At 45.1% G+C, this 17,960-nt stretch overlaps 1 protein-coding gene across 2 annotated transcripts in view; it reads right to left on the reverse strand.

Annotated features, from left to right (window-relative positions):
* Nucleotides 1–17,960, reverse strand: part of TMCC2 (transmembrane and coiled-coil domain family 2) — a 150,993-nt gene that overhangs the window by 52,830 nt on the left and 80,203 nt on the right. The window contains exon 1 of one of the 2 annotated variants that reach the window (XM_060231327.1): nt 9,655–10,116. The exons of the other annotated variant lie outside the window; for it this stretch is intronic. Coding sequence (XP_060087310.1) covers nt 9,655–9,672 — 18 coding nt within the window. The 5' untranslated portion in view covers nt 9,673–10,116. Of the gene's footprint in view, nt 1–9,654; nt 10,117–17,960 lie in introns of those variants that run through there. 2 annotated transcript variants of the gene reach the window in all.

A 17,960-nucleotide genomic window follows, 5' to 3' on the forward strand; every position in this document is an offset into this window, starting at 1 on the left:
CTCTTAAACTCCACCCTCACGGTGGCCCATCCCAGAATCTGTACGGGGTTCTTTTGGAAGTCCCATAGTATGAAACCAGCCGGTCGCAGTCTGGGCCGGCCACGTGGGCACAGTTTTCTTAGGGACTCCTCCGAAATTATGGAAATGGAGGAGCCCGAGTCCAGTTTCATCAGGCAGGGGCTTCCCTCGATCCTGATCGATACTTTGACCTTGTCGGGGGTATTGCTGGGCAAGTTCATTACCTGCAGGCTAGTCGAGGCGGTCGAGTAGTCCTCGGTCGAGTCTTGGTTGGTGGACTGGCATCTGTGGGTGGCCTTGGCCTGGCAAGCCCACGCGATGTGGCCCATTTTCCTGCAGTTCCTGCAGTCCACATTGCGATAGGGGCAGTCCTGACGCTCGTGTGGGTCCCCGCAGCTGGCGCACTTGGTGGTGACTGGTTTCTCGGTCGCTCATGGCCGCTGGGTCGCTCTCGGTCCCATCCCTGGTTGGCGGCATAGCTGGTGTGTCTCCTCCTCCTCTGGGTGGCTTTGCGCCATCTCCTCCTGGTGGACGGCTTCTGCCCGCGGGTTGTGGAAAGCTTTATTGGTTCTCTTGAATGCGGTGGCCTCGTTGAAGGCGCCCTGGAGGGTGAGCTCTTCCTTTGCAAAGAGCTTTTGCTGTAGTCTTTCATCCCTCAGGCCCCAGGCGAAACGGTACCTCAGGACCTCCTCTAGCTTGTCGAAGCTACAGTTTCCCACAATTTGGCAGAGAGCGGCCAGGTATTCGGCTGTCATCTCTCCCGCTTCTTGGTCCCTCTTGTGGAAGAGGAATCGGCGGGCGATAATTGAGGGTTGGGGCAAGAAGTGCCCAGTAAGGAGTCGGACTATCTCCTCGTACTTCTTCTCCGTGATCCTTGCGGAGGCCGAGAGACCCTTGGCGATCTCGAATGTGGCCTCTCCGCAGACGCTCAGAAGCACATCTCTCTTACGGCTGTCATCCGTTACCATGTTTGCTCGAAGATAGCAATCGACCTGCTTCGCGTAGGTCTCCCACCTCTCCGGTTTAGCGGGATTGAACTCTTCGAGACGACCCGTCGTTCCGCCCGGGTTAGCCATGGTGGCTGCGGCGGCAGGTGCTTCCGTCTCCCTAGACGGTGTACCTTCTTCGTCTCCGGCCAGCTCCGTGGAGTCCCTCTTCAGGAGTTACCTGGCTAGGATCCCACCTTCGTCGCCACTGTAATGTACTGATTGATGGATTGGTTTGAAGGCAACATGCTTTATTCAGTGGTACATTACGAGAGAACACGCGGGCCGGGTCCCGCTTATATACATTCCCTGGAACTGCCAGCCCAGTCTGACCAGTCCAATCCTGGCCAGTTAAACTTCCCGCCACAGATCTTGATGGGCAGAGTGTCTAGCGAGCTACATCCGGGAACCAGAGGGTTTCTCTTGGTCGCCTCTGTAGCGATTGCCATGCGGTACATTAGCTTACATTTCAAGACATAACAGAGGCACAGGGAAATTGCATCTTGCATTAATTTGATTTTTTTCAAGATTCTTGAAAAGAGCTTTAGAGCAAATAAAGAGTAGCAGCTAAGACTGTGAGTGGAGTTTTTGGAATCTAGGAATGGACACTTTTCATACATCTTTTAAGTCACTGTTGAAAACCTTACTGTAAGGTTGGTATTTGTGTTAGAGGCTGCATACAAAAAATAATAAAAACTGGGAAGGTAGTAGGAAAAAACAAAGAAACAAAAACACACCCGTAACAAGTTCCCTAGATTCCTTAGAGAAGCTACTCTCTCCCAACTGATCCTCCCATCATCTGCAGTAGGCGACAATACCAGGTAGTCTACCTCATAAGGCTGCTGTAAAGATTACTGAGGTATGAGCATATACACCCGAAGCTGTCAAACTGAATCAGAAAATTGGTCTATGAGTGTCAGTACGGTCAACACTGACTGCTACCAGCTTTCCAGAACCCTTGGGTATTACCTGCTACCAGATCACTTTAACTGGAGATCAGGGGGGAAGAACCTGACTTTTTGTGCATGCAAAGCAGATTTTATTTATTAATTATTTTATTAAAATATTTATTTCCCACCTTTCTTCTTGGATCAAGGCAGCTGTTCTGCCACTGATATGTTCTACCATTGAACCACAACCTTACCCCCCCTAGGTGTTTTTGTTGGATTTTATAGTTGCTGGAAGCTTTCTTGTTTCTGTTCCTTCTGGGGATTCCTCCCCCACAAATACCCATGATTTTGAACTTTTTGATTTATAGCTTTATAATATGATTATGCAAAAATGTCATTAAGCCTATTTATAGGAAAAACATCACTAAGCTATTATCTGTGAAGTGCTTTAAAAACTTATTTAACTCTATATAAGTGGCTGCGATCCTAAACAGACTGACTTGGGAGTAAACCCCAGTGAATATAGCGAAGCCTAGTTCTGGGCAGTTGTACACAGGTTTGCACCATGCAACTACAACCAACACATAACATTTCCACCAATGTAGAGGGAAACAATTAGTGCAGTGGAACATTGCTAATTCCTCCTTCCATTACTTTCCAAACCATCCTCTTGGGTATGGAACTGGAGATCTCACCTCACCTTAGTGCTAAGCAAAGAATTAGCAGAGGGAGTTTACACTACAGTGATTTCATGCCTTGAATCAATTCCTGCATTAACTTTCCTGTTTGCAAAGGATTCTTTCAGGGAAAGAACAACCATTGTCCTTATAGCCAACAGTACACTTAATATTTTGCTATAAACTCCTACTGATCTTTATATTATATTATTGATTCTATAGCACAGTATGCATGACTCATCAACAAAAATGGAATGAAAAATATTTTCCTTGAGTTTATAATCCTAGGAAAATACAAACATAATAGGAAATACAGAAATCACTATAACGTTGAAGTTTCTCATTCTCCTTAGCACACGAGAAAGAAGACAGCAGTCTCCCTCCCCCTTTTATACATGAGAATATGTAGCACAGATAATCTAATGGAGATGCCCACAATCTATAACAAAGTCTGCAGTCAAAGAACTTGCTTGCATAACAACTCTCCAGCCCTCAACTCCTGAAAACACCAGTCTTTTCACTAACTCATCTTCCTGACCTTAACTATGAACCTGTAATGGGTCAATGTTATCAATAATGTAACATGGGACATTAAGAAGCACATGGTTTCTATTCTTATCACAGGCCTCTTAAATTTAAGTATTGTCCTTAACCTTGGAAAATTTAATTTAAGAAAATCACAATAATGATTTAGGAGTTAAGTCCTGCTCCTATAAACAGCCCTGGATTAGACCAAAGATCCATCTAGCCCAACTTACTGTTTCCAACACGGCCAAAGAGTTGCCTCAGAAGACTCACAAGTAGGGGCACAGGTGCCAAAAGCCTCCCCCTGTTCCCCCAGCAACAGGTATTCAGAGATATTCTAATTTTGAACATGAAGGTTCCATTTAGCTCTCATGGCTATCAGCTTAACTCCAAGATAAAATTCAATATAGTATAAAGGATACGTTGCCAGAAAGTCAGTCTTTATCCCCAAAATCCTTTGGTCCAGTTCTTCACTATAATAGGATATCTCTGTTCATTCTTCAAAATGCTTCCCATCAATAGTCTTTTGTCATCACCACTGTCTTCCTTTCCTTCAAAAATATTCCTCTCATTTGTTTGGTCTGGCTTTTGTTTAGCTTCAATGGAGCTTCTCCCAAACTGTTTGAGCCCTTCAACTCTCAGAGGCAGTTTCATTCTCCAGACAGTTGTCGACTCTGACGAGTTCTAATAACCTAATCTTTAAAAGGGTATGGGGAGGCAAAGTCCTGAAACCTGACACAGTCAGAAGCCAGCTGGCATGGAGGGAAGAGGCACTGCAGCTGTATCCAAGTCCCATCACAGCCAACAAGAAAATGCCTTGTCAGAAGAGACAAACTCTGACTTTCCCAAGCCAGCAGTTCAGAAAGCCCAGTAAAGGCATTCCAGAACTTTCAAGGATGAGAAGCACCCAGCCCTTGAGAAATTAAGGAACCAGTCTGGATTTTTCTATTTAAATACCAATTAAGCCCAGTATTCAAACCCTCTAGGAATTAGGACAAAGGTCAGGATGTCATAGAAAACCAGCATGGTGTAGTGGCTAGAGTAGGGGTCCTCAACTTGGGGACCCCTGGACTAGCATGTCAGCCCAGATTCAAATCCACACTCTGTCATGGCTGACCTTGGTGGACCAGTCACACACACTCAACATAGTTTACCACACAGGCTTGCTGTGAGAATTAAGTGGAGGAGAGACCTATGTAAATATGTCCCTTAAAATATATACAGGGCTCTTTTTCTAGCAGGAGCTCCTCTGCATATTAGGCCATGCCCCTCTGATGTGGCCAATCCTCCAAGAGCTTAGAGGGCTCTTCTTACAGGGCCTACTGTAAGCTCCAGGAGGATTGGCTACATCAGGGGGGCATGGCCTAATATGCAGAGGAGCTCCTGCTAGAAACAGAGCCCTGAATATATATACATATAAAAATTAAGGGACATACTTCATGCTACGGAAAACCACACTTCTACCACAGTATAAGAGATCAGTCCAATGAGAGATTAGCCCAGTAAATACACGTACATTTATATGCCACTTATTATTTCTTTGAGTACTGCATAAATAGATCTGATTGGCAGTAACAAAAAAATGCAACATGATCATATGCCCTCTTACTTACTCAGACCAAAATAAAACACAACACTTCACCCTAGAGGCAATGTGATTGCATTTCACTTCTGGATGATGTGACACATAGATGTGGCAATCATCACGTTTTTTTGTAAAGTATTATGGAAAGAAGGTCAAACATAAATTAAGGTCAGTTTCTTCTTCAAAGAAAGCTTTGATGATAGCAACCTACCACCTTGCAGTTCTGATTCATTACAATCAAGCAATGGACAATTCCAACAAGAACTCTAAACAGTTGTCCCACTGGTATGTTTAAGGACCATATAATCCAAATATCATGACAGTACTATGTTGGGGATAGAAAAGGAGACAGAGTTGCTGCCCTGATATTTGGTACAGCAATTTTACCCTGTGAAGGAAGCCCAGGCCAATATACTGAAACATTTTTAACCTTCCAAAAACAGAGCTAACATAACAGGTGACATTACTAAGGTGCCCTTTGACCCACAGCATCCCCTACTGACAAACTGAACTGAAGACATCTTGCTTACTGATCCAGAGAAGTTAGCCATGTTAGTCTGTTGCTGCAAAATAGTAAAGTGTCCAGCAGCACCTTTAAGACTAACAATTTTTATTGTAGCAAAAGCTTAATGGTTGTACACAGGATTGCACCATGCAACTACAACCAACATATAACATGCAGAATGTGGCAGCCCACTTGTTATGAGCCGGTCGTCTAGAATACATTTTGACAGTTTTAAATAGCTTAATTGGCTGCCAGTTTATTTCTGAGTTTAATGTTAGGTGCTAATTATCAAAATCTTTCATGTGAGGTTACCAGGCCTGCTGATTGTTGTGGCAGGAGAAAGTGTGAGGTGGTGGTGAGGATTTGCATCTGAACCTGGAATTGATAGCACTTCTAGGAGACACTCTAAGAATCCCGCAGATCTCTTTGGTCAAGACAAAAGAGATTTGAGAGTTCTCCTAGAGCACTGCCAGTCACTTCTGGGTTCGGACACTCCACGCTCTCCTATGATCAGCACTAGTGGGCAAATGAGAAGTTAGTGAGGGTGGATAGATGGCAACCCTACATTCATGGCCAAGGACCTATGTATCTAAAGGACTATCACTACCTGTATGTTGTTGTTCATGCCCTAGCTATGGCCACCTTTCAGTAATTCCCTCATTAAAGTGGCCCATCTAGTATTGATGCAGGCCCATGGTCTTTCTGCAGTTGTTTGCACTTAATGGAACAGGCTCCTCAAGGAGGTGAAAAGAGTGCAGTCTGTGAAAGCTTTTAGAATGCTCTGCAAGGCTGCTCTGCTCACCAGAGGTTTATTAGGCTTTACTTGGGTTTATTGTTATACCATGTTTTAATTACATACTGTAAGTCGCATTGATCCATGGGGGAAGAAAGAACATAAATATTCCAAATAGATAAAAAAGACATACATCAGGAAGAATTAGGGGGAAGTTTGTTTATCTTCTTGCAATTACTTGACATCCCATGAGGTTACTTTTGATAGCCAGTATTTCAGCATAACCATGTGACAGTTAAATATATGGATATTCATGACCCCTTATCTGAAAGGATACCAACAACAAAGTAAACCACTTCAGATCCTCCACTATATCTTAGAACAGGCTTCTTTCTCAGATCTAGAATCCTCTCTCTAGAGTACCCTGAAAGGAGAATGATTCTGAAAGGATAATAGACATCCTCTGTGTCAAAAGAGAGCAGCTCAAGTTCACAAACTGCCCAAGACATAAAAAGCCTCCAAGCCTAACAACACTAGACAACTTTTCAAGAAGAACAAAGTTAATGAAATCCATAGTCAGTCAAATCAGAATTTGCTCACATAGACTAGAACTATGGCCAAGGATGGAGATTATGACATAGGAAATTAACTATGCAATCCTAAACAGAGTGATACTCATCTAAATCCACTGAAGATGAAGATGACATAGAAGGGTGCAACTCTGCTTAGGATCATGCTGCTAGGGAGCAATTCTATTCACATTTGCTTGAAAGTAAACTTCAGTTAACTAAGTGGAGCTTCGAAGTAAATATGTATAGATCTGCACTGCATATAGCATATGAATCAAAGACAGAAAAAAATAGTGCCAAAATTATCTTCTGCTGTTACCTCTTACAGATAAATTCAAGCAATTTGCCAATTCCACATCCCTGAAGTGCACAATTCAGTTCAAAGAACTGAGTTGACCCAGTTGATCTAGCCCGTGTAGTGTAATAGAAGGAGCATTTGACTTAAACCAGCAAGTGCATTCATATCCCACATCCCACAAACTTAACCTATATGTCAGGTTTTTTTGTGGCAATAACATTAAATAAGGCTGTGCTTGTTGTTCTGAGGAAGGGCAGGATGAAAAATAATGAACACAAACAATTTGGAAGTATAGGAGATTTCCAAACGGTATGGAGAGTTCACTATGGCTCATTATTATTAATTATTCATTGTTATTATTATCCAGCATTTAAACTGCACGTTGCAGCATAAACCACATACAAAAGATAGAACCTTGACCCCAATTGCTTGCAATCTATGTTTGAGGACAACAAAGGTAAGGAAAGAGTGACAGTGAATGAAGAGAAGAAAAAAATAGTAGAGGCAAAGGTGATGCAGTTACTCACATGTGCCCAGGCTTTGTTTTAGTTGAGGATGAAGAGGAAGGAGTTGAGACAAAGGTTTGTGGAAAAGTGAGGGTTAATGTGGTTGTTAAGAGGTGCTAGCCTAGGATTAAGAAGGAAAAGGAAAAGGAAAGGTCCCCTGTGCAAGCACCAGTCATTTCCGACTCTGGGGTGACATTGCTTTCACAACATTTTCACAGCAGACTTTTTACGGGGTGGTTTGCCATTGCCTTCCCCAGAGGATTAAGAAGGCCAGGGCTCAGATCTCTTCTGAGGCAAAAGGCCTACAGGGTGATCAGAGGCAAATCACTCTTTCTTACCACAGTTATTGCAGGATTACACTTTAGAAGTGGGGAAATGTAAACCATCTTGAGCTTGCTGAAGGTAGAGTGAAATGGTAATGGAAAGATGTAATAGATCTTTTAATGATTCCCAAACTTGTGCAGGGACCATGGTCATATCTGCCATATGGTGCTAATTTTATCTATCACATTCTCATTCCTCCCATTCTCCAAGCAGATGAGGGTGGTGTGCATTGTTCTCTCCACTTCTGTCCTCCAAACAACAGTGTGAAGTAGAAGAGAGCGAGAGAGAGAGAGCAAACAAACGAATGAATGACTGGCCTAAGATAATTCAATGAATTCCATGCCTTTGGGATTTGAATATGGATCTGAATCTCTGCCTTCCCAGTCCTAGTCTATACCTTACTGGCTGTCTATACATATTCTACTGGAGCTCACACATATTTCTAGTTTGTGTTTATTTTGAGGAGAGGGATTTCCCAGCTAGGTCACTGCCAAAGGCAAACATAGACAATGTATAAGAGTTTAATAAAATACATCACTGTAAATTTTTTACTTAAAAACTGTATTCTAATACATAACATCAAAAAGAGATTGATTTGCATATGGAAATAAATACATACTGTACATGTATGTGTTTCATGCATCTCTGTTCAGGAGATGCCTTTCTTCATAGGCAGCTCCTTCCCTTCCTTCTGGCCAAATGTGTGTCAGCATCCTCTGATACTAAAGCCACTGTCTCATCGTTCTCATGATTCCCAACACTGCTGCAACTATCACCAAACAGGGATAGAAAATAGTAAGTGAATAAGCTTAAAGACTAAGAGTGCAACAAAGAAATCTGTTATGGTCTACATGTGATAACCTGGTCACCTATAAATCCAAGGGCATTAATTTATCATAATTATATCATAAATCATAATTCACACAAGGTAGTAATTTACACAGAATGTTGTTACAGCAATTATGATAAGTAATTTCAGATTCCAGACAGGTCCATCAACAGCTACAAGATAGGATTGCTAGAAAAGGAATTCAGCAGCAGTATATCATTAATTACAGGAAGCTAAAGAAAAAAGGGTCACTCCTGCAATCTGACCCTGGTTGTGACAACCAATCAGCTTTAATGTTTTCCAATACTCATTTGGAAAAATCACTTTGTTCATATAAACTCTCAGAAGGAACCAATGGATGCTAACAGTTATTCTCTGTCCTTCCTTTTAGCGACTTAAGTATCTGGACATTTTGTGCAAAGAACAGAATTGTGTGCCGGACAGTCTTTGACCTGGCAGAGCATGGCAGTCTGGGGGGAGAGATCTTGCCCTAAATATTGAATTGTTTTAAAAAGTCTGACCAAGGAGCTTCCTTAGGCATTGGAGATATATTGCAGAATCTGGGTGAGATTACATTCTAAGGACGCCACAGTTCCATTTGAGAGGGTTTTGTTGCTGTTTTTTGATCAGAACATGAAGCCACAACTCTCCTGCTGCAGCCAGGCAACTACTGTAAATAGATCTGCACAGCTGCTCTGCCTCCTCCGCCTGCATGACAGCACAATCAGCCTGCTTTATCACAGATGCTGCCATCCTACATTCTCAGTGTACCCAGTTCACAGCAAACATCACTCGTCCCACACTTTTGGTGGGCTGCAAAAACCACAGCAAGAAGCCAATCTGCCTCCAGCTCAACTGCCTCAGACCATTTTCAGAACAGTGTATAATGTAAACAGAACACACTGTATTTAAAAGTGGTAAGGGATGATATACACTGAATTAATAATTCACCCCCACCCAACCAAAAAACAATCTTCTTCTATGTTTGATATTACAAGTTTCATACCCTAAATTTTCACCCATGCCTTATATAGAAATGCATTCCAAACAGATGCTGCTCTATTACTTTCTTTGTTCCACTTTTCATCCATCTGGTCAGTTGTAGCCTAGTCCACCTCCATCCCCCTTCTAGCATGCATACTCCACTGCTAGAACAATGTACTTAAAGTTTCCAAGGTGGAGGTGGCAGATGAATGAATGAATGCTCACCTGCTGGGTATGAACCATCTCGTGGAATCAGGCAGGCTGTATAATCCCAGGTGACTGGCTGTCCCACTCCCCTGTGGCACCATGTACATATCCTGCTCGAGCTCCCAGGGCGCTGCAGCTCTTCTTAGAAAAGAAGAGGGCTGGAAGGGAGAATATTATTGCAACCATATAGAAAGGCTGCAACCCTCATGCTGCTTTAATCTGGCAGTGCCTGAAAACCACCCTGCCCGAGTGACATCAAGCAGGGATTAAGGCCTGCCAATGCAAAACCAATCATTCCCCTCCCACCCACCCGCCTTTCTCTGTGGCTGCACAGTGCCCAGCGAGATGGGTGACTCCGTCTGAGTAATCCTCTTCTGTCACTCTCCTCCAGTAAAGTCTAGCAGGTCACTAAAGATGAGATTAGTGAGATAATGAAAATGCACCCTTTGGAGCACTCCTACTTCCATCGCTGAGGTCAGCATAGCGCCACCCTCCCCAGGCAAGGCAGATGCTCCAGTCACTCAGCAATGGTTTGATGTACCAATGGGAAATCTCTACTCCCTACTGCCATGCAAATCCTTCTCACAGGCAATAGCATCACCTGCTGGTGTCAAACAGAAATGTTGTGCTGCCCTATCTGGCTGCATAGAAAGCAGTCCCTTCACCACGACAGCTGCTGCTGCTGACACCTGGCCTCCCTGCTCCACCTCCTCCTTGCACAGCATTCCTTGCATATTTGCAAACACCCACTCTTCATGGAGCGGGGCACAATGGCAACAGGGGGCTTGGCCCTTCTTCTCAAATGAATATATCAGTCACTGTAAGATGCAAGAGACCCCATTTCACATAGAAATTATCTGAGCAGCTGTGTGTTAAACTGTGCTCTCCCCCGCACACACACACACTATTATGAGGAATATGCTGAACTGTATGTGGCTGATTCTAGCAACAAACAATACAAAAAAACCCCATGGGATAATAGCACCAGCAACAAGCTGGGGGCCCACATAATTCTGTATGTGTCAGTGGAACTGATTTGGAAATCCTTCCATCCTCCAAATCTTCTAGGATTCTGAATTGGGCAGGCCAATTTCCCCATGTTCCTGTCTTTTCTTCTTTTAACCATTTCTCAACTGCTCAATGTCTTGTGCAGAATTACCAGGCTCAGTGTAGGGTCTGGAGTTCTTCTGCAATCAGGGCAGTCTTAACCATGAGGCAGCTGCCCCAGGTACCATGGGGGGGGGGGATACTGGAGGGCTCCCAGGTACCATGGTGATGCGGCTGCCAGTCCTTCTGCTGTCTCAGGAGTTACAGTAGGTGGTGGCTTCAAAGACCACCGTACAGTTGATTGCCATGACTACTGCCCTGCAGCTGCCACCACCCACTGTGATGTCAGAGAAGCCAGCCACAATGGCACTGCTACAGCTGGGAGGTTGGGGGGGGGGTCTTCCAGGAGCCCCCCCCCATGGTGGCCAGTGCAGCTGCCCCAGATGCCCTGTGGTTAAGACTGCCCCAGCTCCAGTTGCCCAAGGCAACTGGTGTCACTCCTTAATTGTCGGTGCTTAGGTAGAAATTCTAAGCACTTTTTAAAAAGTCCACTGACGTTTTAGAACATAAGAGAAGCCATGTTAGATCAGGCCAATGGCCCATCCAGACCAACACTATGTGTCACACAGTGGCAAAAAAATTTATATGCCGTATATATATATATATATATATATATATATATATATATATATATATATATAATATATATATATATATATATATATATAAACCGTAAATTTATATGCCGTATATATATATATAAACACACACACACTCACACACACTCTGTGGCTAATATCCACTGATGGACCTCTGCTCCATATTTTTATCTAAACCCCTCTTGAAGGTGGCTATGCTTGTGGCCGCCACCACCTCCTGTGGCAGTGAATTCCACATGTTAATCACCCTTTGGGTGAAGAAGTACTTCCTTTTATCCGTTTTAACCTTTCTGCTCAGCAATTTCATCGAATGCCCACGAGTTCTTGTATTGTGAGAAAGGGAGAAAAGTACTTCTTTCTCTACTTTCTCCATCCCATGCATTATCTTGTAAACCTCTATCATGTCACCCCGCAGTCAATGTATCTCCATGCTAAAGAGTCCCAAGCGTTTCAACCTTTCTTCATAGGGAAAGTGTTCCAGCCCTTTAATCATTCTAGTTGCCCTTTTCTGGACTTTCTCCAATGCTATAATATCCTTTTTGAGATGCGGCGACCAGAACTGCACACAGTACTCCAAATGAGACCGCACCATCGATTTATACAGGGGCATTATGATACTGGCTGATTTGTTTTCAATTCCCTTCCTAATAATTCCCAGCATGGAGTTGGCCTTTTTTATTGCAAACGCACACTGTCTTGACATTTTCAGTGAGTTATCTACCACGACCCCAAGATCTCTCTCTTAGTCAGTCTCTGCCAGTTCACACCCCATCAACTTGTATTTGTAGCTGGGATTCTTGGCCCCAATGTGCATTACTTTGCACTTGGCCACATTGAACTGCATCTGCCACGTTGACACCCACTCACCCAGCCTCAACAGATCCCTTTGGAGTTCCTCACAATCCTCTCTGGTTCTCACTACCCTAAACAATTTAGTGTCATCCGCAAACTTGGCCACTTCACTGATCACTCCCAACTCTAAATCATTTATGAACAAGTTAAAGAGCATGGGACCCAGTACCGAGCCCTGCGGCACCCCACTGCTTACCGTCCTCCACTGCGAAGACTGCCCATTTATACTCACTCTCTGCTTCCTATTACTCAGCCAGTTTTTGATCCACAAGAGGACCTGTCCTTTTACTCCATGACTCTCGAGCTTTCTAAGGAGCCTTTGATGAGGAACTTTATCAAAAGCTTTCTGGAAGTCAAGGTAAACAACATCTATCGGGTCTCCTTTGTCCACATGTTTGTTCACCCCCTCAAAGAAATGTAACAGGTTAGTGAGGCAAGATCTTCCCTTACAGAACCGATGCTGAGTCTTCCTCAATAACCCGTGTTCATCAATGTGCCTACTCATTCTGTCCTTGATAATGGTTTCTACCAACTTTCCCGGTATTGAAGTCAGACTGACTGGCCTGTAATTTCCTGGATCTCCTCTGGAACCCTTTTTAAAGATGGGGGTGACATTTGCTACCTTCCAGTCCTCAGGAATGGAGGCAGATTTCAATGAAAGTTTACAGATTTATGTTAGAAGATCCACAAGTTCAACTTTGAGTTCTTTCAGAACTCTCGGATGTATGCCATCCGGACCCGGTGATTTATTAGTCTTTTGATTTAGCAGATTGTAACGCTCGCTTGGGATTATACTGTTAGTTGTCACATACTGCAATGGGAAGTGATGGCAGTCACAGTTCAGAGGAGAGCCAGTTGAGATAGAAAATTAACAAGAAGGAATCATACTTGTGTCAACTTTCATAGATAAGAGACTATTCAGCTAATGTAACTTTGCACACTAAGGTGGTTTTGTTCAAAGGCCACATATACACACAAACAAAATCAGATGCCAGCTGTCTGAAATGCAATCCTCAAACTGCTTTAGTTTGGTGTACAGACTCTAATCTGGGAGAACTGGGTTTGATTCCCCACTCTTCCACATGCAGCTACTGGTATGACCTTGGGTCAGTCACAAGTTCTCTCAGGAGCAGTTCTTTGAGAGCTCTCTCAGCCCTACCTACCTCACAGGGTGTCTGTTGTAGGGAGAGAAAGGGAAGCGAGATTATAAACCACTCTGAGACCAAGGCCGTTTTCCCATTGACCTTACTCAGGAGCGATGTCCCTCTTCACCGCGCAGCATCTGCGCGGATTTCCCACCAACTGCTGCGCACAACCAGGAAGTGCTGCAGCTTTTGCACCGCAGATGTAAACCGCTAAAAAACAGTTTACATCTACGACGCAAAAGCCGCGGCTCTTCCTGGTTGTGCGCAGCAGTTGGTGGGAAATCCGCACAGACGCTGCGCGGTGAAGAGGGACGTTGCTCCGGAGTAAGGTCAGTGGGAAAACGCCCCAAGTGAAGGGCAGAGTATAAATCCAATTGTCTCCTCCTCCACCACCTCCTCCTTGAAGACTTGGTTTTTACACCTTGCTTTTCTCTACCTTAAGGAGTCTCAAAGTGGCTCACAATCGCCTTCCCTTCTTCTCCCTACAGCAGTCACCTTGTGGTGGGGCTGGAAGAGCTCTGAGAGAACTGTGACTGGCCGAAGGTCACCCAAGGCTGAAGGTCCTGTGGAGGAGTGAGGAATCAAACAAACCCAGCTCTCCAGATTAGAATCCACCACTCTTAGCCACTACACTTAGAACCTTTTCAGACAGCCTAAGTATTCTGCTATGGTAACTGGCTACCAATGGGTCTTTTCTGTAATTTCAGACAGACCCATTTATTAAACAGCTCATCAAAAGACAGCCAGATCTACCTAGCCCCAAGGCACAGCTCCTCAAACCAAGAGATCACGGCTCTCCCACACAAATGGCTACTTGTGACTAGACTGATGCTACTCCAGTATGCAGGGCCGGTTCTCCCACTAGGTAAACCAGGCGGTTGCCTAGGGCACTGGGAGGTGGGGGGCGCCGAATTGGGCTCCCCCCTCCTAGTGCCCATGGCAAACGGCTAGTTTGCCTGCCTGCCTCATCCCCTGCTGCCCTCCTCCCTCCTGCTGCACTCTGTCATCTCCATCTCCGTCATCACCCCCCCCCCCCCCAGCCAAGCCACCTGTGAGAGGAGACTTCACTCCCCTCAGTTCCGGTTCTCAGAAGGAGGGGGAATGAACTCTCCTCTCACAGGCCCTTCAAAGGATTAAAAGCAGCGCTGCCGCATTGAAGCTGGTAAGGACCAGCCTTGGCTCGGTGGGGAATGGCGACGGAGCAGCGCCGCAAAAGGAAGGAGAGAGGCAGAGGGGGGTAAGGACCAGACTCGGCCCGGGGGGGGGGGGTGACAGAGCATGGCACTGGCTTGCAGCGCCGCAAAGGAAAGGAGGGGGGTGAGGATCAGCCTGGGAGGGGGGTGATGGAGCACGGCGCTGCAAAACAGCGTGCCGCAAAAGGAAGGAGGGAGGCGTGGGGGGGTAAGGATCAGACTCAGCAGAGGGGGGGCACGAAGCATGGCGCTGCCTTGCAGCACCATGAACAGAAGGAGGGCAGCCACAGTGGGGGCAGCTCCGGCTAGGGAGCTTGCCTGGGGCACCACGCACCCACAGGCCAGCCCTGCCAGTATGAGCCCCTGAACCTATTTCCAATCACTGGCTGCAAATTGCAACGCTATGAGAAAAGGAGGGTGGGAAACTGTCTTTGAATATTTGCAGAATATTTGTAATGTTTCGCCTACAAAAAATGGATCCAGTTAAAAGAGTTTGTCTTGCTTATATTATTTTTTTATAAAGAAAACAAGTGGGAATCTGCAAAGACTTGTGAAGTGAATTTCCCTCTCCCCCACTACTCCCTTTTTTCTCTTCCTTGAAATCATCCTACCCAGGAAAACTATGGCCCAGTTGCCAAGGCAGGCCCACTTGCACAGTGGGGAACCTGCAAGGACTTGCAAAGGGCACCCATTTTCCCATCTCAGCTCCCTGCACAATTTCCTCTTTCCCTCTACCTGACAACTCCCACAACCTCAACCTTCTCTGCTTACTTCTGCCTACCAGCCTTCTATGTATCCCTCCATCTTCAGCTATATTTATTATTTATTTACTTCATTATAGCCCACCATTCTCCATAATAGAGACTCGAAGCACCTTACTTCATTCTTCTCTCCTCCACTGTATCCTCAGAACAACCCTCTGAGCAGGGGCAGACTGTGTGTGAAATACCATGGAAAAGGAACCCTCTCCCCAGCCTGACCTGGACCTGCCCCCAAAGGAGAGAGAGTAGAGGAAGAGACAGTTTGTGTGATGCTGCCCCTAACCCCCAAAGGTGGATGAAAGGAAGAAGGAAGAGGCAGCCTGCCTAACTAATTGGTCAGGTGCTGCTCTCATTGCCTCAGGAAAGCCAGGCACTGCCCCTCTTGTCTCATACTAGAATTGCCAACTCCAGGCTGGGAAATTCCTGGAGATTTGGGGGAGAAACCAAGGAAGATTTGAGGTTTGGGGAGGTACCTTAGAAGAGTGTAATGCTATAGAATCCTCACCTCCAAAGCAGACATTTTTTCACCTTGCACAAGGCTCAGCCAGGTGCCCCCATCTGCCTTCCTTCATGCTCTGCATCCCCCACTAGCTGGACACTGCTTCTCCTACATTTTGTGGGCTTGGGTAGGTCAGGTTCTGGCCTTCTGTGAGATGGCCAGGTGGCCTAGCTTGAGAGGGAGATCACTGGCCCACCAGGAAGTGTCCAGGTGCTCTTAATGGTCAGTCTTGGCCTGCCTGTGAGGTAGGTTAGGCTGAGAATGTGTAACTGACCCAAGGTCACCCAGTGAGTTACCAGAGCAGAATGAGAATTCAAGGTCCTAGTCTCAGACTCTAACCACTACATCACATTGGCTTTTGTGGAGTGGCTGCTGCTGAATATTAGGTGAGTCAAGCAAGTCACATAGAATCAAGTCACCCCAATGATTCCTCCCTCAAAGGCCAAAATAGTCCTGAAAGGGGGCCTTGTCTCTTCCCCTAGCCTTTTACTAACAGAAAGCAAGCTTTCTGTGGTTGCCTAGCAACAGTCACTGAGTCAGTATCTATTTTTTAAAAGCTACAGGCACTCCATTCATCATGTGGGGTTTTTATAACTCCTTTTTTTAGATTTCAGATTTTTCTGCAAACCTGGGCAGTTTTCAGTTTTGTGGAAGATCCGCCTTGTTCCTTCATATATGTAATTTCCAGATTTAAGTATCTTCTGATTGGGCAGACTTTGCTATTAGAATATATACAACAGGGGTTGCAAAAGAAACTTGTGGGGAGGGTACATCCTTTCCTCACCTTTTGCTTCCTGCTCTCTCTCTCTCCTTCGCTAACAAACTTCTCCCTCTTTCTTCCTCCTCCCTTCTGTGGCAACTAGGGTTGCCAAGTCCAATTCAAGAAATATCTTTGGGGGTGGAGCCAGGAGACTTTGGGGGTGAAGTCAGTAGACATTGGGGTGGAACTAGGATCAAGAGTGTGACAAGCATAACTGAACTCCAAATGGAGCTCTGGCCATCACGTTTAAAGGAACTGCACACCTCTTAAATGCCTTCCCTCCATTGAAAATAATGAAGGATAGGGGCATCTTCTTTTGGAGCTCATAGAATTAGACCCCCTGGTCCAATCATTTTGACACTTGGAGGGTGTTCTGAGGAGAGTCATCAGATGCTATGCTGCAAATGTGGTGCCTCTACCTCAAAAAACAGCCCCTCCAGAGTCCCAGATACCCGCAGATATATTCTCCGTGATACCCTAAGGGAATCCGTCTCCATAGGGAATAATGGAATGCACAGCAGACATTCCCCCCCCACACACTTTCTGATGAAATGGGAGGGGGGGAGGGCCTCCAAACTGGGGGATCCCCTGCCCCCACCTGGGGATTGGCAACCCTAGTGTCAACCTACCCCCTCTCTATTTTTCCTCCATTCCCCCTTCTCTTACTCCCCCTCTCTGTCAATCAAAATCTTTCTTTTGCCCCCCTACCCCTTCTCAATAAATCTCACCCTACATTTCTCTGTCAATGCACCATGGCTCTCTCTGATTCTCCCCCCTCTCCTTCTCTGAAAACCCTCCTCTTTCTTCATCTCTCCTCTTCTTATCAATATCCCCTATCCATCTCTCTCTTTCTCCCTTAAGAACATAAGAGAAGCCATGTTAGATCAGGCCAATGGCCCATCCAGTCCAACATTCTGTGTCACACAGCGGCCAAATATATATTCATATATATATATATATATATATATATATATATATATATATATATATATATATACACACACACACACACACACAAACACACACACATACACACACATTGTGGCTAATAGCCACTGATGGACCTCTGCTCCATATTTTTATCTAACCTCCTCTTGAAGGTGGCTATGCTTGTGGCCGCCACCACCTCCTGTGGCAGTGAATTCCACATGTTAATCACCCTTTGGGTGAAGAAGTACTTCCTTTTATCCGTTTTAACCTTTCTGCTCAGCAATTTCATGGAATGCCCACGAGTTCTTGTATTGTGAGAAAGGGAGAAAAGTATTTCTTTCTCTACTTTCTCCATCCCATGCATTATCTTGTAAACTTCTATCATGTCACCCCGCAGTCGACGTTTCTCCAAGCTAAAGAGCCCTAAGCGTTTCAACCTTTCTTCATAGGGAAAGTGTTCCAGCCCTTTAATCATTCT

Source organism: Heteronotia binoei, chromosome 2 (assembly GCF_032191835.1).
Source record: "Heteronotia binoei isolate CCM8104 ecotype False Entrance Well chromosome 2, APGP_CSIRO_Hbin_v1, whole genome shotgun sequence".
NCBI lineage: Eukaryota > Metazoa > Chordata > Lepidosauria > Squamata > Gekkonidae > Heteronotia > Heteronotia binoei.